This window comes from Manis pentadactyla, chromosome 5 (genome assembly GCF_030020395.1).
Source record: "Manis pentadactyla isolate mManPen7 chromosome 5, mManPen7.hap1, whole genome shotgun sequence".
NCBI lineage: Eukaryota > Metazoa > Chordata > Mammalia > Pholidota > Manidae > Manis > Manis pentadactyla.
The window spans coordinates 64,940,623-64,968,076 of record NC_080023.1 but is presented as its reverse complement, the minus strand read 5'-3'; the positions used below and the strand labels follow the sequence as shown (position 1 = coordinate 64,968,076).

General features: G+C 37.3%; 2 protein-coding genes across 9 annotated transcripts in view; one reads left to right on the top strand and one right to left on the bottom strand.

The window, feature by feature from the left end:
- Nucleotides 1-87: 87 nt before the first annotated feature.
- Nucleotides 88-27,233, top strand: PAQR3 (progestin and adipoQ receptor family member 3). Of its 5 annotated transcripts, none has more exons than XR_005029004.2 (8): nucleotides 88-471; nucleotides 3,760-3,922; nucleotides 8,336-8,491; nucleotides 11,416-11,613; nucleotides 13,759-13,849; nucleotides 16,675-16,823; nucleotides 19,400-19,522; nucleotides 25,025-27,233. XR_005029004.2 is itself a non-coding variant. In XM_036906445.2 (7 exons), exons 1-6 carry the CDS (start codon nucleotides 287-289, stop codon nucleotides 16,815-16,817), a joined length of 936 nt encoding a protein of 311 aa, XP_036762340.1. In that variant the 5' UTR covers nucleotides 88-286; the 3' UTR covers nucleotides 16,818-16,823; nucleotides 17,367-19,344. The 5 variants fall into 5 exon arrangements, 1 of the variants encoding a protein (XP_036762340.1); XR_005029003.2 differs by having other exon boundaries at nucleotides 19,382-19,522; XR_008997775.1 differs by lacking the exon at nucleotides 25,025-27,233 and adding an exon at nucleotides 24,742-24,765 and having other exon boundaries at nucleotides 19,382-19,522.
- Nucleotides 24,371-27,454, bottom strand: part of BMP2K (BMP2 inducible kinase) — a 174,984-nt gene continuing 171,900 nt past the window's right edge. For all 4 annotated transcript variants that reach the window (XM_036906441.2, XM_036906440.2, XM_036906443.2 and 1 more), the window contains one exon: nucleotides 24,371-26,490. In XM_036906441.2, coding sequence (XP_036762336.2) covers nucleotides 25,055-26,490 — 1,436 coding nt within the window. In that variant the 3' untranslated portion in view covers nucleotides 24,371-25,054. The remainder of the gene's footprint in view (nucleotides 26,491-27,454) is intronic.

The window sequence follows — 27,454 nt, the reverse complement described above, 5'->3', positions numbered from 1 at the left end:
CTCCCGCCGCCCGTGCGCCGCAACCCCAGGGCGCCAAGCCAGGCCGGGGATGAGGGGCGGGGCCCGCCGCGGCGTGTTGACGTCAGACAGGGCTGCGACGCCGCCGGGTCCGCCGCGGCGCCGAGGGCCGTGGCCGCTCTCTGAGCGGAGCCGGGCCTGGGCAGCGGCGGGGCCGTAGGACCTCGCGCAGCGATCGCGGGCCGCAGGGCGGAGGCTGCGGAGGCGAAGCCCCCTCCCCGGGGAGGCGGGGCCTGGGCGAGCTCCCCGGAGGCGGCCGCCGGGAAGGATGCATCAGAAGCTGCTGAAGAGCGCACATTACATTGAGCTGGGTAGCTACCAGTACTGGCCCGTCCTGGTGCCCCGCGGCATCCGCCTGTACACCTACGAGCAGATCCCCGTGTCCCTCAAGGACAACCCGTACATCACTGACGGCTACCGGGCCTACCTGCCCTCCAGGCTGTGTATCAAAAGGTACAGTCCGGCCGCCAGCGTGGGGGCGCGCCGGCGGCTCCTCGTCACCTCAACCCTTTTTGTCTGGTGTCCCTGCTGCTTTCCCCGCTTTCTGCGTGCCTGTCATTTCCTGGCTGTTCCATCCTTTTCATCCTTTTTTAACCCCTCTCCCCTCTCGTTACCTTCCCTCTTCCCTCGAGGGGATACTTGATCCAGAGAAGAATAATGATAGTAAGTAACAATGATGATAATTACCAACTCTCCTAAGAGGCTTTGCTGTTTACAAATGGCTTTTACATCCCTTATTCCATTTGGTGATTACTGGGATATATGTTGGAATAGACCCCACTGACAATGCCTCATCCATACTTGGCCCCGTGTATACCTAAGCTTTGTTTATTTTTAGAGCAGCCCTATGGAAATTCAGAGGATTTGGGCCAGATGAATGTCTATATAATAGTAAACAAGTTCACATGCCATATATGTATTGAGAAACCCGTGATTCACTCATTCAGTAGATGGAACCCCTGATAGGTACCAGGCACTATACTGGGTCATGAAGAGAAAAGCAGACATTGCACTTGTTCTCATGAAGCTACTCAAGTAGAGCCTGGGTGACACACATTAGAGAGATAACTACACTATTACATAACCATTGTGGAAAACACTGTACAGTGAAAGCACTATAGCAAAGGGAGCCTATAACAGGCACCATTGTCCAATAGAGCACCACAGAAGCATCTCTAAGAGGGGAGTTTCTTCATCATCTAAATCTTTAAAACCGGGAGTCCTTTAAAAGCCTGGGGTTAAAAAAAAACAAAACTGAAAAATCAGTGTTTTAGTTCTTAGAATAGCTGTTAAAATTCACTGTATGAACTTAAATATAGGACCCCTCTTTAAAATAATTAAGACACAGATGTTGGCCAGCTTCAGGTTGCTGTATTGACAAACCCCAGGGCCGGGATGTGGGCTTCCGAGTCGCTTAAAGCAGTAACCACGTGTCTGAATGTTGATCTTCGTCGCAACATGGTCTTTCCCCAGATCCTCTTGCCCTCTTTTGAAAGTTTTCCTGTGACTCACCGTCACAAAGTGACATTACTGTCCATCCCAGCTGGGTTTCAGTGGATGGCCCACAGGACATCACAATGTGAATCCTAAACATTATTTTCCTCCCTAATGCCTTCTGTCCACCCTGTTCATAAATTGTTACACTAGGTATCAGAGCTCTGGATGTGAAGTTCCACAAGGATAGAAAGGTAGTGAATTGCCTTAAACATTTTATACCCACATAGCTGTCATCTTCTGCTTTCTGATGTTAGGATCATAATCTCGTGGATCAAGGAATGAAATATAGTGCTTTAGATCTTGGGCGGTGGAATCAAAAAAGACTTGGGTATCCAGATCTGCCACTTAGCAACCGTGGAAGCTTGAACAGAAGTTAACCTCTTTGAGCCTTATTTTCCCTATTTGTAAAAATGAGTGTAATTGTAATATCTACTTCAGAAAGTAATGAGGATTAAGTGAGATTATGTATATAAAAATGCTACACAGGGCCTGGTGCCTAATAAGCACTCAGTAAATGGTGGCTTGTTATCGTGATCACCGATTTCAAAGCAGAACAGATGATAATGATGGAGATGATTATTGATTTTGAAGGTGAACAGAGTATGGGCCTAATTTCTCACAGAATAATAGCAGATCCTCTACTAGGGATCTTCCAGATGCTCTTCCCACCTGCTTCATCTTTTCCAGGTTTGGTGTTTGCCTTCTCTCTTTTAGCTGTCAAGAGTGATCGGGACAGCTTTCGGATATAAGGAGAGGTTTTTTGTATATCACTACTGTACTGGCAGACCATGCCAAGGTCTTGAATGAACATGCCAAGGTTGTGCCTCTGAGTTCAGTTAATAAGGTTATACTGGGTTTCACAAAATGAACAGTTCTGAGGCAATAGGCAAAACATAATACTAATTATCAGAATAGTCCTGTCGTTATGTTCCCTCATATTTCTGCATCCTTCCCCTTGGCCCCAAACATAAGTAGTCTTTCTGCTTGATGCTTGTACAGGATAAATCTGAAATTCATGGTACAAGATCCAACTTAGTTTTGATGATCATTTGATAGTGTGAGATGCTGTTAAGTTTATGATGTACAGAAAATGGGAACTGTGGTGACTGCTGAAAATTCAGTTGATTAGTTATACACTAATGCTTACTAATAAGGATTCTGAAACAGTGAAGGTCAAACACTTAATTTAAACAAAAATTTAATTTAAACAAAAAGATTAGATTTGGCAAGAGAATTTTAATCTTTAGTCATGGTGTCACCTTTTGATGTATACTCAGTTGAGTCCTACCCACAGCTGGACAAGTACTTCACAAAATTCAGAAAGGAGCTAGAAGAGACTTGCAACAGCATTTAATCCAGCCCCTTTGTTTTATAGAGGAAGAAACTGAAGTCAGAGAGCTTAAGTGACTTGCTCATGATCACAGAGCTAATTTGTTGCTGAGGATTAGGGTAGAGGGACAAAGAATCTCTTGACTCCTGTTCGGGATGGTACACTCTTTATCAACCTGTGCTTCCATACTTAATTCAGTTAGGACATTTTGAAAGAGGGCAAATAGTACTGATATTAAAAGTAATCTCCTATTGTTTCTAAAGAGGATAAATTCATACCTCCTGAAAACTAGTTTGGTTACAAAACAACCACAGCGAAGTTGTTCCAGCATGTCTATCTTAAAGGCCATTTCCAGTGTATCAAGTTGTATTTGTTTTGCTTCTGTCAAGTCTATTTAACTTTGCATTTGCATTTAATGCATGTTAAAATGGTATTTGAAGTTTGTGCCTAACCGTACACTCAGATAGGTTTTCAGATACCTATCAAAGTATCCTAGCTATCATCCAGTTTTAATATACACATTCATTCCTATAGACATTTAGTATCTAATCTAAGCAAGATACTCTGCTTGGAACAGCAGTGCCATAAGGATGAATGGTGCCAGCCCTCAGGGGGGTGATAATCTAGCAGAGGAGATGGAATTTATACATAAATAATATGAGGAAGGAATGTAAATATGACAATAGAGGTGAGCACCAAAAAAGCTCTACAATTTCAGGATTGGTGGAGGCGTGGAAAAACTTAAAGATTAAGTAAACTAAGTGATATATCAAATTTAGAAAGGCAAAGATGAGGTTATGGGCTTAAAGTAACAAGTGTTAGGTGAACCCAAAAACTGTCCTTTAACCTTCTACATGCTGACAGTTAGTGAGGAGCTAATTTGAATCTGAGCTGCTTGTTGGTTTGTTTTCCAGTTTGTTTATTTTATCTAATGAGACGGTAAACATCTGGAGTCATTTGCTTGGTTTCTTTCTCTTCTTCACACTGGGAATATATGACATGACATCTGTGTTACCTTCAGCAAGTGCATCCAGAGAAGATTTTGTAATTTGTTCTATTTGTCTTTTCTGCTTCCAGGTAAGTCATTTCACAAACAGTGTTACTGGTAAAGAGAACTTTAGTCAGACAAGCTTGGGCAGGTGACCTTATTTCACACCCTCCTTGCTTTAAAGAGCCCCAAATTGCATATAGGTTAGCTTACTTGCTTTCTTAAATATAAGCTCTGAAAGTATGTTTTTATGAGAGTGTATTTGGATGTTATTATTAGAGTATATCTGAAATCTAATAAATTTTAAAGATTGAGAAAATTCCTTTCTCTCCTTTACCCTTTTCCCTTTTTAGACATTTCTGCTTTAAGATTAATGGAAGGATAGGAATCTGATTGTACTCTCATTTCTGGCTGAAGTAGAATACTAGTGTCTGCTTAAAACTTGTTTGGGAACATTTCTCATCTTTTTCCTATTTATATGTTTGTGATTTTTGCATTTGTTGTTTCCATACCATCTTAATTTTAATGTCTTGTTTTGCTGATAATTATGTTTCCTGTTGCTTTAATGTTAATTTCCTTTGGTCCTTTTACACTTGCCTGGTTTCAAATACTTTCAGTTTCTCCTCCTCTCCACCTCTTGTATTTGTTAATTCAAAGCACTTTCATTTTTCTACAAGAATCCTTAAAAGTGCCTTTAGAAGTTATATTTAATAGCTATTCAAACAGGTAATTCTGAAGAAAACAAATGTGAACCAAAATTAAAAAAAAATTTTTTTTAAGTAATGCAGAGAGTACAGAAATAAAAACAAAAAGAAAAAACTGTCATCCCCCTTCCTCCAAACACAGGCCAGAGGACTCCCTGTAGTTAACCTGTTGCTACTCTGTGTGAAAGGTGAATCTAAGTCAGGCACAGATGTTGCTTCCATTGTGTATCATTTGATTTAGAGCTTTATTATTTGACTCAAGTTAGAACTTTGTAGTTAAGTGACCAAAAATCACATTGGGAACCTCTCTCCCGTTTTTTTCTAATTCTAATTCCTGGAATAATGTCTTAAATTTCTTTGAGAAAAAGAATACTCTGTATTTTTGTGTTATTACTAGAAAATTATTTTTTTTAATGTTTTTTTAAGTATACTCTTTCTTAGGTTTAATTTTGTCCTGATGGAACCTAAACATCTCTTAGAATCTATCTCTAGTTTTAAAATGAAAATGAATCAATTTAATTTTTAGATAAAAATAAATCAAGTTAAATTTTTAGATGTATCTTATTATAGACTGAGATGCTCTCAATAAGCAAAACTGTTCCATACTCAACTGTTGCATAGATATTAATCTATTTTGAGAATCCTAAATGTATTCCCCTATCCCTAGGCCTGCCCTTTATCTTGTCACCATCCAGCCACAGCTGATGTTAGTTCAGGAAATGCAAATTCATTTTCATATTGGCCTAAGAAAGCAATTAATCAAAACTAAAAAGATGAAATAACTTCAACTACCAATGAAGAAATACCCAGAGTGTTACAGTGACTTACCCAGCATTATTCAGCAGGACAGTAAATCCTGTTCTCTTAACTGCCAGTGCAGTGATCTTTCTGTTACATGCTATATAACTTCCTAAAGACAAATATGCACATCTTCCCTACTTAGAAATACCATTTCTATCATTTTTATTTTTATGAAACCATATTTTAACTTGTTCACCCAATTCTCCCAAATTCTCAGAGTCATCAGAAGCATGGAAAACTGTAAATATATATATTAGTAATGATTTACATTTAATTTTTTAAAGACATAATATTTTCTCTCTTTTCACACTTACCCATTTTATATGTTTAGTGCTTTCCTACCAACCAAATAAAGTACATTCTGAATAGCAGAATGTAATTTCAGGGGCTTTGAACTTTCCCAGAGGTCTTTCTATCTTAGAGAAGAATAGAACCTGAGAACACTTTTCCCTAGATTCAGTTCATTTACATCCAGTTGAACAAATATTTTCGGAATGCCTCCTGTCTACACCCAGGCACTCAGCTAGGCTTGGTAATACAGTGCTGAACATAACCACCCTACCATAAAGATCCAGTCACCCAGGCAGGAGGGCAGAAGAGAGAGTGAGGCAGGGCATTGAAGCAGAAAAAAATGAATTGTGTACAGGCCCAGAAGCAAGAGACACTAGCACTTTCTGAACTTCTAGGTGTTGGTCTTTCTGGTTGGATCTTCAGAGAATGGAGAAAGATGAGGCTGGAGAGAGGTAAAAACAAGATCCTGAGGTACTTGGTTATCATGCCAAGGAGTTTAGATGCAGGATGTCACACTAAAACTACCTACCTTGATGAGAGAGATATTCCACAGAAGGAAACTTTCCAGAATACTGAAATATGCTCAATTGGTCAGATAATTTTTCAGTCGGTATTTTAAGGAAATCTATCAATAACACATCCTTTTCAATACAGAACATTATTATGTGTAGGACAACTTGTTTAAAACTCAGTTGTCTCTATTAACAGTATATATTTTCCTTTTGATACTATAGGTTTTCTCTTTCCTCTTTTATTTTCCTTTTCACAATGAAATTACCTTTATTTCTTACTATTAGTATAAGATACTCATGTAAAAGTTTAAGCAAACAAGAAAGTATATGGAAAAAAGTAAAAGTCATCTGAAATTCCACTTCCCAGATGTAACCACATTTGACATTTGGGTTAAAATCTCTCCACTTTTATATACACAAGTGCCTCACGCCTGCCTGCCTGCCTATCTCCTCTGCTTGTGTAGGCAGATGATCAGAGCTATGATCATCTCTGCTTGCTGTTTGGTACCACTCAACATTATGACAATGAGGTCTTTCCCTGTCACGGGGAATGTACACCTTGATTTCACTAGATTTACTGTGTTTAATGTCAAGAATAATCTAAGAAAACAAATAACCAAGCTTCTTAGAGTTATGTTTTTTGAGTCAGAAAACTGACTTGTAGCTTAGTAGCCAAAGCTGCAGACTGACAGTGATTTTAGACAGTGGATGAAGCAATGAGATTGTGGCTAGGTGTACTGTTTTGAATATTGATATTGAGTCTATGGGGACTAATTAGGTTTGTTTAATGACCAGACTATAGTTAGATGACCATTTTCTGTCTTAGCATTTGCTTACAAAATTTTTATCAGTCTGACCTATTTCATGTTGTTTACCTGTCCCATTTTCTCTACGTCCCCTGTCACTTAGTATAGGCTCTCATCATTGCTCGCCAGGACTGCTCCCATCTCAGCCTTTCTGTAAGGGTGTGCTTAAAATCTTAAATAGTATCACACCTAGCCCATAGTATTAAAGTCAAAACTCCTTGATGTATAGGACTTGTCATAATTGTATTATGAAGAAATCTACATGACATTCCTTAATGGTTCTGTGTTTCTCAATATGCTGCTTTTCTTGTGGGTCCTCCAATAAGCATGTGCACATCTTTACATACATCCTTGATGAATATCCAAACAGCCTCTTAAGGTCCAGCTCAGGTGGCAGCTCTTCCAGAAGCTTTGTTCCTCCACCCACCAGATAAACACACCCACAGGTCCACTACCCTCCCTCCTCTGTTTTCTAATGATGCTGTGCACAGACTTACCCTATAGGACTTCTCATAGCACCATTTGTTCACTCCTGTCAAAAAAAATTCTCTTTGAGAAAAGAGGTTTTAACTTTGTACCCCAAGGGCATGGTATATGGCAGGTATTTCATGGCAGGGAGTCCAGCCACAGAAACCTTGTCTGTCTCAGGGCAGCTGGTAGAATAACATCAGCCTTGCTCTCTATTTGGCAACATATAAAGTCAGCAAATCCATAATTCTTTTTCTTGGACACAACAACGCCATGTTTAACTTACAACTTAGAAATAAACTATACAAGGAAATCTCATACAGACACGAAAGTCTTAAATTAGGTGAAAAAAAACAAAGTGCAGAACAGAAAGTATAATGTGATTCCGTTTGTTAAAAGTATGTATCGCATGTGTGCGCATCTGTGTGTGTGTGTTTAGACTTCTGTATCATAGGTGTTTGACATGTTCAGTGAAAATATCTGGAAGGACACATGAGTGTTATCAGTGGCTACCACTGGGGAATAGGAGGGGCTTTTTTTTACATCATACTGTAATTTTTCCTTTTTTAAGGACATGTATTACTTTTTAAAAAGTAAACTCATTCGTGGATCAAAATAAGCCTCAGTTGATGTTTTAAAACATTTACTTGTATAATTTCCCCACTACTATGCTATTCATTTAAATTTTTTGTATTATAAAATGGCTACGATTTTACATTTCATTGTGATTATTATCCCCTTTTTACCCATGAGGAAACTGAGGCTTAGAGAATGACACAGCTTGCCTGACTATAAGGCACAAAGCTAGAATCCAAGCCTGGGTCTGTCTGGCTGGAAAGCATGGGCTTGACCTGACAGCTTCCCTGTTTGCTTTAATTCCTCATGTTTCTCTTACCTAAGATCTGTCTTATTATCCACAGGTCTGTATGCTTTGCTCTGTGGGCTATCATCTCTTTTCTTGCCATCGGTCAGAAAAAACCTGTCGAAGATGGATGGCATTAGATTATGCAGGAATTTCTATTGGAATACTGGGATGCTATGTCTCTGGAGTATTTTATGCATTTTATTGTAATAATGTAAGTAACTTAAAACATTTTATATTCTACCTTTCATATAGGTCTTGAGTTTTCTTGCCATGTTTCTCTTGAACTTATGAATAAGCACATAATTAACTTACAGAAAAAAAATAGAAGAGTTGTATAGGCATAAACTCATTTTTTCAAAAGGGCCCTGTGATCTCTAATACCTGTTATCTGCCCCATACTCATTTTACTAATTTCCCATCAAAATATATTAAAGTTATATTCTGAAACATAATGTAAAACATTAAATTATTCATGTTACCACTAAATCCATATAGCTAACATGGTTCCTCAGATACACCTTACATGTTTTGTGATTATAGAGTTCAAGTTAAACAAAGTTAGCACTTGATAAAATTATGAAGCTGACTGCTGCTTTCCATTTTCCCTTTGCATCCTTTACTCCTCTCTCAGTGAAAAAAAAGGGGGAGATATATCTAAGTGTGTTGACCCATATTCTTTTATAAGAAATATGTCTTTCCTTAGTCTTATATTTGGAGATAGGCCTAGAGGCAGACCAGAAAGGTGGTGAGTGTCTTTAAGAAATACGTGTCTGCTCTGAGTTCTAAATCCACTCTACTTTCTGACTATAATGTCACAACTGTCCATTTTTGCCTTATGCAAAGCATCTGAAATACTGATTAGATTATACAGCACCTGACCTAAACATGTTGGCCACCCTAACTAGAGTACAACCCCCTAGCTCATCACCTTGTGTCCTAGCCAAGAAGACAAACGAATCTCCCATGAGCTCAGTACATTTCAAGCTCTCCCATCCACAAAGTCCCCTGAAACCCTACTCCCTTTTCCTCTTGCTTTCTTACCATCCTCTCTTTTTTGCTTTTGTCCTTTTGGTCCCTTCCTTTCAAAGCCCAGACTGAGCTGCTCTCTCAGGGGCAGTTTATGGACTAGTTCTTCTAGCCCTATTCACAACGACTAAAGCCTGGCCTGCTTGAGTCTTCCTATGTAGCAGGTGCTTCAAAGCTGTAATCCCCAGCCTTTGCTCACTGGGAAAACTGGCTGCAACACAGGATTCCTCGAACTGCTGGGAATTCTTAAGTAGAACCTTTTATCTACACAGTAACAAATAACTGCCAACATAGCCAGAAGGTAGAGCTAGCAAAGAGGAAAACTGTAAATTTGGCTTGAATGTAAGAACATAATTATAGCCATTTAACATATCACATTTGCTTTTTAGGCCTAATTACTTTAGAATATAAGCATATAATTAAATATATATGCAGTTAACCTTATAAATTGATTTTATTTTAGTAGTAGACTATTCATGTCTGTTCAGCTTTTACAATTGGTTCCACATTGAATGGTTTACATCTTTAAAAAAAAAGTAGAGCAAACACTTGTAAGTAGGAACTTGTAAGTGCAGCCATGTAATATTTGGACTGTTTTGCTTACCTTATTCTCTATTTCTCTGAAAACTGTTTTCTATTATCTCTTCCCAACATACCTGATAATTAAGAAGACTGACTAGTGGGACACTTTTTACAAATCTCTAAAGAAAAACTAGAATCCCAAAGTAGATTAAAGGATAAAGAAAACTATTGGAACGAATACAGTCCTTGATCATTTAAAGGAAAAATTTTTTTTTTCCCTCTGATATCTAGTCATTTCCAAATAATTCAGTTGCTGTAGTGGCTCTTTAGCTTTGAAGGGATACAGGCTGCTTTGAGAATGAGATTGAAAACTATAGACCCTCCATACAGGAGGATGTACATTTGGGCACAGACTAACCACGCAATTTGATATGTGATCTCAGAAAGCTAATAGCTCCACTGAAGTCCTTGGAGCCATATTAAGAACTCTGTCCTATGTGCTCCTAACTTTTGAGCTTCAAGAGCAGCTTTTCAACTGCTCATTTAGATACCTAAATACTCTCTAAGCCCTTTATATTTTTAACTAAACATTGTTTCATGCTTCCCCCTTCTCTCCCCTCAACACACACATACCACAGCTGGATTGTTCATTTGCTCCATGAGTAGAAGCCATTTGCTGCCTTTCCTACTAGAAACAGTCAAGCCATCCTCTTCTGTCCTCACACATCAGTCAACCAGTAAGACTGGTTTATTTCAAAAATGTCTCCTGAACCTGATGCTCCCATCTGTCTTCTTTGTTCAGTAAGAGTCCAAGCCCCCACTCTCTCTTTGAATCAATTACTCTGGTATCTTCTAGCTGGCTTCCATTCACCTCTTTCTTTTTTACACTGATGTCAGTTTTCTTTCTAATAAGTCAATGTGAGAAACAACCATGGCATTTCATTTTTACCAAACCTGCTGTCCCCCCCAGTGCCAGGATGGTTAAGTTCCACACCCTTAGCCTGACAACCCTCTGGCCTTTCAGCCTCCCTGCTCATCCCCATGGCAGGTGCTGCCCCTTTTCCTCCAGTGCCCCCTCTTTCCCACCAAATCTCATTTTGTCCTCAAGATCCAGCTTAGGTTTATCTTCTGTATGAAGCATTTTTTATCTACTTTAGGTAACACCAATTGCTCCCCCTTCCATGGTTCTGCAACATTTGTGCCTAAGTCAGATACTTATAATCAGATGGTCATTGCTTGTTTATATTCTGCTCCTCCCACGGCCTGTGAGCTCATCCCCTGGGAGAGTCCAAGTCATAGCTTTGTTTCCACCGGACTTAAATTGTCCCTGGCATAGGATAAGTACTTGGAAAGTGCTTCTGTATGAAAAAATGTGTTCTTTACCAGCCCACTTTGGAATTTGGTTTGTCATCCTAAGAAACCTAATGGTGGTAAGTACACATTGTTTTAAGAAAGGAAGGTAATCATTTTTGGAAATGAAAATACCAAGTAATACCAAGTTTGGAATGTGTAATGTGGAAGCCAAAATTACTCTTTCCCTTCCCTTATTTTTAGTAACAGTACCTGTGTGGTTTCCTTTCATTCTAGTATTGGCGTCAGGTGTACTTGATCACAGTGCTTGCTATGATCCTGGCGGTGTTCTTTGCCCAGATTCATCCCAATTACCTAACACAGCAGTGGCAGAGGCTCCGTTCTATCATCTTTTGTTCTGTTTCGGGATATGGAGTAATCCCTACTCTTCACTGGGTTTGGCTCAATGGAGGAATTGGTGCTCCTATTGTACAGGTAAGTTGAGTGTAGTCAGTATTTTTCCCATTTTTTTGTCCTTTCAATTTTATTCCTTTTGGATAGTGTAATCAGGCCAAGTGGGTGGTCTTTGTCATTCAAGAGCATATTTATAACTGCATACCGATGCCATAATTTTCAATCTGAATAAGTATACCTTGCAGGAGTAGAAGTCTAGCTACTTTTTTTTTCTGAGGTGTCTATGAAATTATAACATTCTTAACTCTGTTTCTGTTACCCTTAGTGTATAAATAACCAAGTCCTTATAGAGGAGTACTCCTTAGTTTCCAGCTTCGTCAGCTGTGTCAGTGGATAATACAAATATGGAAGTAGTTGCAGTTGATTCGTTTTATTTATGTATGTATTTGTGTGTGGAGGAGGAGGAGTTGGGAAATGTTTTTTTCTTGGACCTGTTGAGTTTGAGGTGTCTGTGGGATGTAAAGGTGGAGATAGTCTCTGGAACTGACATCAGAGTTTGAGACTGTGATTGAACATCATTATCATATCAGTAGCAAGAGCCACAGGAGTATATTCTGTCCACCAAGGAAAATATATTGAGAAATAAATGAACTGTTAGAGTTAGGCATTAGGGGGAACAGTTGGAGTACATTTGGAGGAACATAAGTGAGACTTCAGTATGTTTGAGAAGGGGATTAAAGATGTGACTTAAATTCTTAGAGATCCATTTAAAACTAGAGAGTACATATATGCTAGAAAGTAAACTTGAGAATTTTTAGCATAAGTAAATATGCCAAGAAATCTATTAGAAACCACATACACTTGTAGTGAGACCTTTGTCTGGAATATGGGATTTTGCAGGCTTTATTCAAAAGAATCCTATTTTCTTAGAAGACGGGGTACTAATCGTAGGCATACATGTACTTGCATGAAGTTGGCCACAGCATGGTGGAAGCATTTGAGTATAAATCTAAACCGAAGGAGAGCTCTTTGATACAATGAACTGAATGATGTCATCAGCCACTTTGCCAGCTTGAGGACAAGGGTGATACTTTCTTCATAAGATTAGGAAATTGGAAGAAAGATGAGATAGTAATAATAAGGAATTTCAGTGATCCTAGTATCAATGAAAACATTATTTTTCTTCTAATTTCAATTCCCTGAAAATAAGAAAATAGAATAGGGAATGGCCACTCTAGATATAATTCTAACCAGAACTGAATAACTGGTTATTGATAGAGTAGTGACCAAAATTTTGGAATGATGTAAATATAGCTCTTTAAGTTTATAATGACAAAGAGAGAGAACCAGGCCCATTAAACCTGTGGGTTTTAGAGAAGTTAAGGGAAAAAAACAGAAACTTACTGTGTTCAGAAGGCTTAAAATAGAAATATGGCTTTGGAAGACAGTAGTTCTTAAAGATGGAAATTCAACATGATCACAGATCATTTTAGTGAAAAAGGGAGATTTCCTGAGAAATTCTCTGATAAGTTCTAACTTTAAAAAGATGGAGAGAGAGAGAGAGAGAGAGAAGCACTTAGCCAAAGATGAAAAAGCTCCAGAAGGGCTAATCTGGTTGGTATAGTGGAGTTGGGGACTAGAATATTTGAGAAATTTGAGGCTGATTAGTCTGAGAATATAGGATTTAGGGAGGGCCATGATAATTCCCAAAATATGTGTACAGGAAGAGAAGTAATTTGTCTTTATTTCTTAAATGGCTTCTTGGTAAATTAGCTTTATAACCAGAATTGGAAACAGTATGGATGAATTATAGCTGGCTGATTTTCTTAGGGCAAGGAAAAGCTTTCTCGCAGAGCTGTGAGATGGACTGCTTCATATAGTGGTATTCTAGAGGACCGTTTATCTGGGATGGTGGAGCTTTCATTATTGGGCTTTTTCAACCACATGTCCCTGGTCTTTAGTCTCTTGGCTTATTCAGCTGTTAACTCCATTCCCATATGTATTGCACCCATGTTCCTGTGTTACAGGTAGAGTCAGATGTCCCTAGGACCTCAGCCATGTGACAGCTCTAGCTCCATTAGTACCTCTAATACTGGAGACTGTCTGCAAAAGCAGCTCAGATTTAATACACTTTAATTCCACCTATGAATCCTACCTAATCTGTGTAGTAGATTCATAATAAATTCGGGATTTAACGAGCTGTGAAAAAATGTTTTGCTTTTTCAGGACTTTGCACCCCGTGTAATTGTGATGTATGTGATTGCTCTTCTTGCTTTCCTGTTCTACATTTCCAAAGTTCCAGAACGGTACTTTCCAGGTGGGTGTCACTTTTACAGTGATTTTTGTAACTTTATTCTAAGCATAGGGTGGAGGTATATACTTCAGAGCATCAAAACTCAGATTTATTTTTTCAATATTGTTGATTATGTAATGGCTCTCCTATTTTCAAGTGTTATCTGAAACTTTCATTTTCAAAGGGCTTTCACAGACTTCTTTTCATGCTTACAATGTGTCGAATCCAGTAGGTGGGGTTACCACCATTTCCCAATTAAGAACTAGTGACAAAGCTGGGGGTCTTCTAACTCTGAGCAGTTTTTCCAGCCACTGCTTTTTTTTGAAATACTAATTATCAATTATGATTAACTTCTTTATTTACAAGTGTAGTCTTAAAAAATAATTTATATTTGCAGAGATTCATTAAATAATAAGAGACAAAAAAAATAAGAGGATGATGAAAAGGAGCCCAGGTTTAGAATTATTTTGCAATATATCCATCATAAGCTTCTATAAAATAAAGGCCACCAGTCTGCCTATCAGCTTGCAGGTGCTCAGTGCTAAGGGGAAAATAATAAAAGTTAAGGGTCTTTATGTCCCCAAGATATATACACAAGCTAGTAACTCAAGAGGACAGATTTGCCTGGTTCTTCAGTCCAAAGAAAAAAATTCCGATTAAAAAAATAAGAGAACACTCGGTGGAGTGAATAACGTTCTCCAAAACTATATTTGCCTGTTAACCAGCATCAACTTTCAAGTCAGACTGCTGGGGTTCAGATCCCACATCAGACACTTAGTAGCTATGTGAGCTAAATCAGTTACTTAAACTTTCTCAGCTCATTTCCTCACCTGAAGCATGGAGATAAATACTTTGTCCCATCAGGTTATTGTGAGGATTAGATGAGAAAATGCATGTGGAATATTTAGCACAGTTCCTCAGAAGTAGTAAGCCCTCAATTATAGTATCTCTCAACCTCCATCTCACAAATGAAATATGTGATTTTGATGCAAGTCTAAGTGGGCCTAGAAGGGAGCCATTTAAATTCATACTCCAAACTTGTCCCTCCTTCATCCTGGGTTAAAATCTCTCCCACAGTAAATCATAGGATTCTGCCACTTATCACATGCACTGGAGAATAAAGGATGCAAACGGCTCTTGTAGAGAACACACAGACCACAGAACCTCAGGCATTCCTCTCTGCACTTGGTTTTTACCACGCAGTTTTAAATAAGAATGGAATATAAAAAAGAATCTGAGTGTAACTCTTAGGATTCGGGAACATAAGTAGGACATGTCCCTGAATTGAAGACCACACATTCTCCAGGCAGGGCCAGAATTTTCTTCAGAAAGCAGTTCTGGTAAAATACATTGTTGTATCACTTTGTTATAATTCATTTATTGTTGATTTCTTCATCATCACAGATACATGTAGAAAATTGAACTGTGAAAGTTCCCTATACTGCATGATTATGGCAATAGTGTTTTTAGGCCTTAAAATATTCAGATCAGATGTTACCAGTTGTCTAATATAGGGCACTCATAAAAATAAGTCACATATTATGCAACTTTTCTCCAAGATGAACTTGACATCAGATAGCCCTGTGTAGCTGACTGTGGTGGGGTATAGGAACATTTGAGCAGTGGGAATATGTAGAATACGGGAAAATGGAAAGTCTTTACAGATGGAAAAGTGATAGTGTCAGATGTTCATGAATGAATGGCTTAGAAACTTCAGCCAGTCCTCCCTTATGACCTGGCTGTAAAGAGAAACATGTACAGTGGTGGTGAGAGGGTGAGTGCATACTGCAAAGTCAAAAAAATGAAACCTGAGAACAAATACTTTCCCTCTGGTTAAGTTTTTAAATATACATAAACATCACAACGCTCTTGATGGGTCCAAGGATTTCCAAGGTGTCTATGAACAGAAATAAGTGGATATGTGATACTTGTATTACAGTATAATCAATTTTCTTCATAAGCCTCTGTATTTTTAGGCTTTTAAAAATAAGTCTTTGGGCTTTACCAGCCTGTCAAAGGGTTCTGTGGCACCATAAAAAGGCTAAGAACCCCCTACAGAAAGAATTCTGTTAACTTATCCTTTAAATAATCTACATACTGTACTCATTATTTTTCTTGGTAAGAAAAGACAGTAGAGAATATTTACATTACATAACCATAGAAGCACCATGACTAAGAAAAAGTTACTTAAATTACAACAGCTTTGTATTTTGTTATTTTTCAGAAGTTTTGCACATGTTATTTAATTGCCTTGGAATTTAAACTTTTAACCACAAAAGAAATGGATAGTTCTAAGTTGTATATGAACTAATCAACCTTAGTTAGTTAACCCATTACTAATTACATTTTTCAGTTTATTCCATTAGTCTCATAACAACAAGATTCAGGTCAGCTTTCTGCTTACACACCTGCCTGAAGTAGAAAGTATGTCCAGCAGACGTTGAAATATAACAGCATATCTGCTTCATACCTAACTCTGTGATTTGTACAGCTAATTTCCTTTGCTTCTATCATATCTTTTCTTCACTAGGTAGGTAAGACATGGGAAACAAAAAGGTCAAATTCCTGAAATTAACCAAGTTAGATTTTGAAAACACACTTAGAATAGTATTTCTAAAATTCACCAGTATATTCAATGAGTAAAACCTTATAATTAGACTCAAATGAATTCATCCTTTTTTAAAACATTTGGGTCTCAATTACTTTCCAGCCAAATCTCCAGGTGCTCTGAGACTGCCAAAATATTTTTGCTGCTAAGCCATATTTCTAAGCCCATTGATAAAAATACATATTTTAATATCAAAATATAGTTATACTAAATATTCTTTTGTCTTTATCTTCCCTTCCAGGACAACTAAACTACCTTGGATCAAGCCACCAGATATGGCATATCCTTGCAGTGGTGATGTTATATTGGTGGCATCAGTCAACAGTGTATGTCATGCAATACAGACATAACAAGCCTTGTCCTGACTATGTTTCACATTTATGAATTCAGGTATGGCCACCTGGTGTACTCAGTTGTTAAGCAATATATAATGGGGAGTTGTATACCCCACTATTTCTAAGATTCCCATTCATTTTTCATTTTTCCTCTTGGTTAATACATCATGAGTAGTACTTTATAAAAATGGAAAAATATACTTGGGGATCTGTAATACTAACTGCTTTATGGGCCCTTGAAACTACTAATTTGCTGCTTGTATGCAAAACATCTGAGTAACAATAAATATGAAACCAGTTTAGAAACAGTATTCATTTTAGGGTAATACCAGATTAATTTTCTTAGGAAGGGCTTTACCTCTATTATAAAATGGAGTCATCCTGTGTAGTTAATAGAAGATATTTACAGTCGATAATCAAGTGTGTACCTAATCAAGGCAAAGGTTACATACAATAGTCTATGCTTAACACAAGCTAGGATATGGTTTAATATAATCACTAGTCTTTAAATAACATGATTTGTGAGAAACAGGCACTTAAGCTACAGGTTCTCCTCTCCTCAGGAACACTGGATTTTTTTTTTCTCCTTTTTTTTTAGTTGACTAGGACAAAAACTTGAAACCTCTTCTTTTAGAGAGGCATTGAGGAGAGGAAGAGGACTTGCATTGTCATTTCCCATCAGATAAGAATCACATTAAAAACTGAATACATGTTGCCTGATAATCAGGCAACAAATTCTGTGGTCTGGTAACCAAGTTATTAGCCATTTAAGCTTTTTAATTTCAAATATTTAATTCCATATAATAGACTCTTGCCAATTACAGATTTGTGGTTCCAAAATTCCTGTAGCAAAAGAGCTTTCACCTCTCTGAATTTGCAGTCCTAAACAACTCCCTGATGATGGGGGTTCCCAGCTATGTGGGTGCTACTTTCAAGGCCATCGAATCCAGATGGCCCAGTCTTGACCCTGAAGTAAACCTTAAGCCTTAGAACAAAGTCATGCAGATACCTCACTGGATGATGTGATTATTCACCTGTGCTCAAGTCTTTATGTACATGTTATTTAGCATTGCATTGATAACACAGAGTATTGATATATACTATCTAGTATTCTAAAACATTAAATTGCTCTTTATTGAATATATTTAAAAAATAGATCTCACTGCCCTGTCATACAACCCAACATTCTTGTTCTTTGGTCTTTTCATATGCATAAATTAAATCCCTTAAAGCAGTCATTCATAAAAACATGTTGCTTATTGGAATATAAAATATTACCAAAGTTTCTTAATGAGTTGACATGAGCTGCTTTAAATACTGGTTTACCTTTGAACACTGGAATTTCTAAATATCAGAAGTGTTAATTGATGGTGAAGCTTATTCCCAAAATGCCATTTTACATCTGATATTAGGAATGTTACTTAATGTGTTTATGAGTCTGTAAAATTTTGTATTTCTTTTCAGTATAGGTTTTTTGGAATATAAATTCCCCACACTAGTATCTCAGCAAGAATTTTGCCCCAGTAGGCTAAGGGTGCACTGTTATGGTACCATTATGATGGAAAACACTACTTTGAAAACAGCTTACTTCATAAAGCCACAAATCTGATCTATATGCTAAGTGATGAGACACTTTGGTGTAATAACACGTATTTTCCCTAAAACATCCCTTATTGGCTTACACATATTATTACTTTTAAATATATATTCTGTCATTTTGGCCAAATACACTAAGTAGTTAGTTAATTTGAAATGGAGAAGTCTAGTTACTTTAGGTCTAGCACCATTTTTATTATAAAATCTTCTCAAAATTAAAACATATTGAACCTTTAGTTTCATTTTCTTTTATTTTTTTAAAATCTTCCTGGCTTTTATAATATATGAGTTAATGTTTACCTGAATTAATGGATAAAAAGAGTATACTGTGTTTAAAATCGTTTTTTGAATTTAAAAAGCATACAAGTCTGACTATAGGGAGAATTATACCAGGTGAACATTTCTTTTTTCATGCAAATGTTAAATATTGTAAGAAAGCTCTCATTTTTATCTTAACTATGATGTATTTGTTATAAAGTAGGGAATGAGTAAGTGTGGATTGCTGTCAACTATAAACACTTCTGTATTATCAGAATTTATACCTACTGTGTGCATATCACTACTGGCAAAATTTTTAAGACATTGTTAACATTAACTATTTAAAAATTACCTAGAGATCTAAGCCTTGTAATAAGGTATATTTTTGTTTTTATAGATTTAGTAAAATAAGAAGTATACTATTCAGCTAATTCAGCTATAGTACTAAAAAAGACTGATTTTAATTTCACCAATGTGTAAACTATGAAAGCTCTTTACCTACAGCCTTTACATTTTAAAATTATCCATGGCTGTTTTAAATTATCTATGATGACTTGTAAGGTTGTAGTTAGCTCATTCATTTAAGAGACAATTATTGTTCTATATAAAGCCATTTTCAAATAGCAGGACAGTGCTTGTCTTTTTTTATTATACTAAGTGTATTCCAGTAAGCTGCATGGCAAAATATGTATTATGTAAATAAACTGGGTTTACTTAATATATTAAGTGCTGCTTGTCATTCTTTATAATACGTAACAGCTTCAAAATCGTATTTAGAACCAGGAATGAAGACTCAGGGAATATCTGTCACATCTTATGGCATCCTACCTGGACACAGTATCCGATTCGAAGATTGTGATTGACTGACTGGCATACGCTGTAGAACTCTCCATTTGGCAGGTACCTACCTGGAGATATCCTTTGCCCTGTATTAAATGTTAAGGGGTAAAGCCTGCACTCTGAATCCCTGCCAGTTGCTTGCTGAGCTGAACAGGTGTGTTTTCACCCCAAATCACCATTCTGGTACTACAACCCCTGCTGAAGTGTGTGAAGTAAGCAATCAGCTCAGCTCTTAGGGGATGTATCTCTTATACACATTATCACAATAACTGTTCACATTGGAAAAGAGGTACACATGCTAGTAAGTACCAACATCCCGATTCTGTACCATACATCCCAAGTAGGGAAGCAAGATAAATAGCCAAAACCAAAACTACTTTTGAGGAACCATTTTCAGAAAGGATATTATAATAGCAATAGGGGCCTCTTGTGAAAAGTGAACCTGCTGTCCTTACAGGGCAGGAATAACATCCACCAGAGTTCTAGTCCTGCTTTGTAAATCTGGGATCAAAAATAATACAATCATCTGACCTAAAGTGAGCTACAAATAAAACTTCAAATGTTAATGCTTTCAATATGAGAATATTAACTACATCTTAATATGATGCTGGAGATGGAATTCCTTAAAAAGGGATTAGCTACTCAAATGAATAGCTCTTATTGCAGCATATATTCTTTCTAGAGAAGTAAACTATAACTCAGGTTGGATAGTTTACATTACACAGGTCTTTTTTATATAACTTTTCTAATCATTTGTAATATTTTACTCCTTTGTATAATTTATCAAAAATACACAAAGCCCTTACTTTTCTACATAATTTAAGATAAATATTACTACTTAAAAAGTTTATTCATAACAAAGAAGAGGAATCTTCCACAAGCCACCAATCTAAAGACTAGTTTGTGGAATAATACATAAGAAAATACTATGATCTTGACACTAAACTTAGTCCACCAATCCAATAAATAGGTTTTCTCTTCAACATGCTAAAGTCTCTTTTCTGACATAACAAAGGATTACAGTATTTTATTTAACCAAATGTTTAAGTTATACATGTCATCAGTTTTTGAAGAATATAGAATGCCAAACATTCAACAGGTACTTCAGAGTCTGATGTTTTTGTCTTACCTTCATCAGTATGATCAGTAATTGTACCTGAACAAACTGTGCTGGTAAGTGTTTTTGTTGCAGAAATGCTAGGTCAAAATGGGTTTTCTTACTTAAAACTGAGTCCGTAAGAACAAAGGTCTGATCCTACTCATTTGTTTCTTCCACTAGCTGGTGCACATAATTGGTGCTGCTTATCTGTGGTGTGAATGAAAGAACTGAATAAATGAAACTTTTAATATGGCAAATGAAAAACTCCAAAGTCACTGATTATAAAGAATATGCAGTCCATTTGGGATTTATTGCATTTAAAGAAAAGCAGATTATTAAAACAGTAGGTATGATAAATACAGTAAGAAAATAAATTTAAATTTCAAACAACAAAGTGAATGAGGGACAGAATTCAGTCGTGAATAAGCAGTCTAAAGGCAATGAAGTAGTAAAATCCATTAGTGCTTAATAAGATAGAAGAAGAAAACAAAAGCAACTGATAGTTCTATTTCTTAACAGTTTCCCAGCTAGCTATATCTGAGGACTAAGTTACTTTAGAAAGTAACAATTGGAAATAAAATGAAGATGTAAATCAGGCTTATTAAAGTTATTTGCTTAGTGGTACTTAAAAGTCTTCAGAAAATTCAAGTTTAACAAAAAATTTAAGTGTAATCAAAGAAAGTGCACTTAAAGCTGTTTGCCAGCAATTTAAAAATAGCTTACTACTAATATACTGCTTACTATTAGATCACTTTCCAATCACGAAAAGAGCATAGTAATAAAATTCTTTCAAAAGTGGCACAATAACTTCTTAAATAAAAATAACCCCAAATGATGACCCTTTGCATTTGCATCTGTTTACCTTATTCTTACTAAGAGCAAATGTTCTTTTAGTAATGATTGTGGTAGCAATTTCATTTAAAATTTAAAAACTCACATCAACTCCACAGTAGAGAAATGTGACATGTTGCATGCGTGTGTTTATGTATCTTGATATATAAACACCATTGTGTATAAAAATTATCAAATAAACATTTGTTATGCTCACAGTAGATATGTCATCTCTTTCTCACAGTAGATCTGTCAGATCAATTAGACCTAAAACAATGAGTAATTTTGATAAAAAGTTGACTGTACATTCTACATTTATTAAAACAAACTCCTCAGAACTAGTGATATTATGACATATGTACCTTCCAGCAATGCTTACATGAAGTACCAAAACCTAAAATAAACCAAGTAGAGTAAATGAACAGTAAAAGTACTCTGCCTGATGAACATCAGAGTAGAAGAGTGGGCTCCACCTTAGTATTTTCCACCAGCAAGATGAGGACAGCAATCTACTGCTTACCCTGTTATCAACAGGGTAGGATCAAAAGGTGCATCTATCTATAATTCCAAACAATGTCACAACCGTGCCCAAACACACACACACACACACACACACACACAGGGATGGGGCCAGACAGTGGAAGAATTAACACCATTTCCCAACCAATTCTTCTGAATAAATATTAAATTTTCACCAGGGAACAACCTTTCCTCCTCTATCTAAAATATATACCAAGCAAGTTTTGTATCTCTTAGCAGATACATTCTTTGATGCCATAAAACCTGATCTTTTAGCACTAACATTTTGGCTGAAGTGATAATATTAAAGTAATTAAGTAGATGGTCCACTTTTAAAACAATTATTCATAATCAATAAGCATTAAAGCTATTAGGACAGAATTGACTTTGGCCTCAGATTTTTGCTAGCTTCATAATGTACTTCCCTTAGTGATGTTCAAGTATTACAGGTTTAGAGTTATGACTACTTTACATACAAAAGAAGCACAAAGGACACCTGATTAATAATAGGAAGATAATTTCTTCCTCATTTTCCTTCCCTAAAGAATTGGGCCATCCCATAGCAGAGCCAGACTTTTACCACTGAGTGCACGTGCCAAGTATGTGCTAAGTTCTTTCACGTCTTGGGAGGTTTATTCTCATAAGGGAATTTAGCTGGGCATCAACTGTGTGTGGAGTGACATAATCCTAACAGTAGTGGCAGGAAACAATGGGAAATGGAAAACAACCCTAATCCGGGAAATGGAAAACAACCCTAATCCTGTACTCCTTGGGAAAATGCCTCTACTTTAACACAAAGTAATCTCCCCCTTTCTATTTCACTGGGTTCAGTGAATCCTAAATGTTTCCTCTGAGCTATAATCTCAAAGAGGAAAGTCACTGAGCTATATAACAAAATAAAAATAAGGATGTAAGTATTTTAAACAATGTCAAAGTTACTTCCTTAGAATTTATCCAACATTATAAGCCAGAGCATCTACATCAGTGTCTAAATCATTTAAAATTACTCAGTATTGAAAAGCAAGTGTAAGCAAGGCCTTGGTGTCAGATAGACTAAGTATTTTATACTTATACAAGCCAAGGAGATGCCAATTCACCCACTTACCCCTTCTAAATTACAAAACTCATAAAGCCTAGCAGAGACTAAGGCCAAGGACTAAAACCACTCCAAGAAGCATACTGTATATATATCAACCAACAGATTCTCATTAAAAAAAAAAACTTCTGTTTGATACAAACCTACTATATAGTTCATGAATTTACTTTATGTAATCATCAACTCTTCACTTTTAAAAGAAAGTACCACTTGAATCTACACCATAAGGTTTTAAAGAACATCTACTTGAGCATTTGTATTAGCAGTATTAACCTGAGAATCAGAAAAAAAAGGTGCAAATGTAGTATTTGCCTTTGGCACAAGACAGTTGGTGCAGTTGGGCTCTAGAAGTACAACTCTTAAGTAGTAATATAAAGTTTGGTCTACCTCTGCTGACTGTGATTCACAGATTACTTCCCTGTTTGTCCATACATTGGTATCTAATTTAAAATATAAAAGAGAAGCAATAAAAAAAAGAATACACACTTTAGTTACATACATTTTGCTTTCCAATTTTGGAACTGTGAAAACAAGCAAATAGCTCATCCCAAATGGGGCACTATAATTAAGAGATTCTAGTAAGATTACTCATAAAATATACTTTAATTGGGTTCAAAGAGTTAATTTAAAACAAAGCAATCAAGGAGCATGCTAGCTGATAATAGTTTCCGCCCCTTTTTGTAGATTTAACAGCTCTAGAAACTTCTAAATATTATTAATTTGATAGGGAAGAACAATTAATTATAAAACAGTTGGAGACATAGGAAGCACAGATACTGTATTCACATTAATTCATAAATGTCTATCTTATTAAACAATTTCTATAAAATCTCAAGTTTCTAATTTGGATTTGTGGTGTAAAAGAAGGCAGTTTGGTAGCTGGATTCTTTTTACTAAAGACACATCAACTAGCAGAGTTGAAATGCTAGGCCCTCATCACCTAATTCCTTAGACCATTTGAAGGTCCTGCATACTAGTGCAGAGGTACTTGCAGCAGGAGGCAAGAATCCTGCCTATAAGGCTTTGTCGGTTATGCTGTTCTGTGCACTTTATTAATAAACTACTTCAACTGCTGAACCTAATAAAAAATTGTTGTTCGTGACTTGGGGAATATTGGGTAAAGGTGGTAATTAAATAAAGTATTACTAAATGCAACATGATTTTACACTGTAAACATCTTAAAAACTCAGGGTTCCAGCTACTTATTTTTTTCTTGACGTAAAATTTCTACATAACCCTCTCCTCACTCCCAGTTTTTCCAATAATCTGCTTTATTAGGGGCATAATAAAAGTTTTGAGCAAGAAATCATTCAAAAACAAAACATACAGTGTTTCTGAAATGTTTTTCCTCTCTTCTGTGTCATTTTTACATTTTCCCACTCAGACATTTCTTCTCTTTAGTTTTTGTTGTAGCTTTCAATGTAGATATTCCATAATAATGGCACTTCTTTTTAAAAATGAAACTTTAGGCACAATAGTAAGTTACTTCTGGCTCTGCTTGTAGAGAAAGGTACAAGGACTAAAATCTCTGCACTCTCGATAACAGCTTTCTAATTCTTCACAAGAACTAGATTTTTTTGTGTGTGGAAATTAGAAGAGACTTTTTTAAAAATCCACAAGTGCAACCTGTGTATGTATAAATAACCTTAGTTTTAAATGCTGATTCTGGAATGAGTCTGGGATACGCACACACAAGTGACATTCTGTTATAAAAGCAATGACTTGACTTTCCAGCTCCTTTTCAGTGGCTGTGCAGCTGGAAAGATGCCATATGCGTTCCTGCTGTCCTGGGCCGCCCTGTCAGCAGCCAGACCCTGGGTCAAGCTTGAAGCGTGGCTCCCTCTCCTCTTCATGGAGGAGACAGCACATCACTGCCCTGCAGAGAGACTTCCTCATTCTGTTTGGTTTATTTAAAAATCCCCTAGTCTGACTGACCTGTAAGAATGAATGATATAAAGAGCTATACAAATAAATTTTCTTTCAAATCCATAAAACTGTTCATACTTTTTTGAAACAGGAGTTAATGCCAAGAGTCTGTCAGAAGTATCTACTGTTTAGAAGGAAATGGAGCAGCACCAAATGGGTCTAATTCAACTGACTGGGACTGTTGGGGCTGATGTGAAGTGACACTTTGCACCACAAGTTCTGTAAAGGGCACGGCACCAAAATCGTCCATCTTCAACACCTCTGCGCTATGGAATGCTCCATGCCGTGAATTTGGTTTTGGCCGCCCAGGCAGCACGGTATTATGATCGGCACGGATGTCACTCAGGCCCTGATGTGAAGAGTGCCATGGCACGTCTGGTGGCTGGAAGGGCTTGGCACCGAAGGGGTCCAACAGACTCTCCTCAGGCTGCAGGACATTCCCTCTGTCTTTCCCATCAGTCAGTGCAACACTAATGTTCTCCTTGGAGTCTGAGATGGTTAAAAATTCATTGCTGCTTTGAGAGTCTCGGCGGCCCACCTTTTTGTGCCTGCGCGCCCTCTCTGGAGTGCGGTAGGCAGGCTTCACAGTCTTCTTCGTGCTGGCTGGCGTGCCATGATGCCGCTTCCCGTTACTTTTGGACACATCCTGCTTTGTGCGCCTTTGGCGAGAGGACAGTTTCTGTAAACTACGCTGTTTGACTTTTTGCTGCTGACTCCCAGCTATTTCCTCAAAGGGCACAAGCCCAAAAAGGTCCTCACTGCTCTCACTTTTAATTGTTGAGGTGGGAAAGGGCTGAAATGGAGTGGAGCCAAATATATCTACACGTTTGGGACAAGCAGGGAGAGTATGTGCCTCGGGCCCCACTGCATGGCAGTCTTGTACATTCACCTTCTTGCTAAAGGGTGCCTTGGTGAATACATCAAATTCCTCTTGCTCTAGTCCCACAGTAGGCAACTTGGTCCATTGAGAGAAGTTCTTTTCATTCTCTCCTTGTTGGGGCTGTTGAGCACGCACTGCAAAGAAGGGGACAGCGCCAAACACATCGAACTCCTGTGTAGGGGTCTCCACTCCAGCATCAGAGGGTGATCGGGTTTGGGTGAGGAGTGTTCTGTTAGGATCCTGGATTGGCCCACTGCCAGATCTGCCTCTGCAGACAGGGCTCCCGTCTCTGTACTTTCCTTTGGCCTGCTCATAATCAGAATCAGAGCTGTGTTTTCCTTCTTCCTCATCTTCAGAATCCATGAGGAGAGGCCTGTGACCCAGATTTTCTGGTTCAGTATCATCATCATTAAAATCTCCTTGCTCTCCGTGAAGAACTTCTTCATCATCTTGCTCTTCCTCTTCACTGCTCTTAGGAGATGGGGGATCTGATTCAAAATCACTTTCAGATTCATCATTCCCCTTTTGCAACTGACCTTCTACTGATGAATTCTCTGAGGTTTTCTTTCCAGTCCGGAGGTCTTTAGATACTGGACTTGCTTTTCTATTCTTGATAGAGTTTGCAGTGGTATTTTCTTGATTCATGGATGAATGTTCAATTTTCTTTTCAGGAGAACCTGCATGTTCAAAGAAAAATTATTATAGCATGCCAATGCATTTCAAAATCCATTTGCACTAAATAACATGTACTATCACAAAGCATTACAAATCCCTCATGCCAGTTCCCTTAGAGAAAGAAGTAATGTCACTTCCCTGTCATTAGGTTTAGGAATGCCCTTGTCCTCAACTAGATGGTTAGGCCCTTCAGTGCAGGTAGACTTGACTCTGTAGCCCTACACACTCCTTACTCATTGTAAGTCCTCACCAACAGCCAAGTTTCATGTATAGCACCCAGAAGAGGACTCTGAATATAGTACACAAGAAAATTTTCTTCTGCCACTCTCAAAATAATATTTGTTTGGCATAAAACTCCTGCTAAGATCCCGTATTTACCAAAAAACCTGCTTATATTTCAATTCTATTATAAAGTTTCCCCACAGAGATCAACAAGTACGAAGAGCTTATCTGCTTAGTTAGTATGTTTCATGGTAATTTTGAACTGGCATTCTGGTGCATTCCCCAGGACTTGATCAAAGCTTAGGGCCAAGTACTAAACTGAGACTGTCCCAAGGACATCTGCGTTCTCTAGACAACAGTCTTCAACTATCATATCTGTACTACTAGACATTACATTAAAAGCATGCTACCTTTAAAAAATATCAATACATTCACTGTAGGTAATAAAATTATATAAAATATAGTGCTTTAAAATTTCTCTATATGACAAATAATAAAAATAATATTTTAGTTTACATGAAAATATACTTCCCTCCCAATTCACTGGTGTCTTTAACTGATTTTCCAGAGGTGGGATTAATTAGAATTGACCCAACCACATATCTATCCATCCCTTCCCATCCTTTGCAAAACAATTGACTAGGATTGGAAGTACAGTTTATAATCATGAAAACTAATTAACTTAATGGAAGGACAAATTGGACAAATTACTTTCCCATTATTAAAACAGTGGTCCCTATGGCA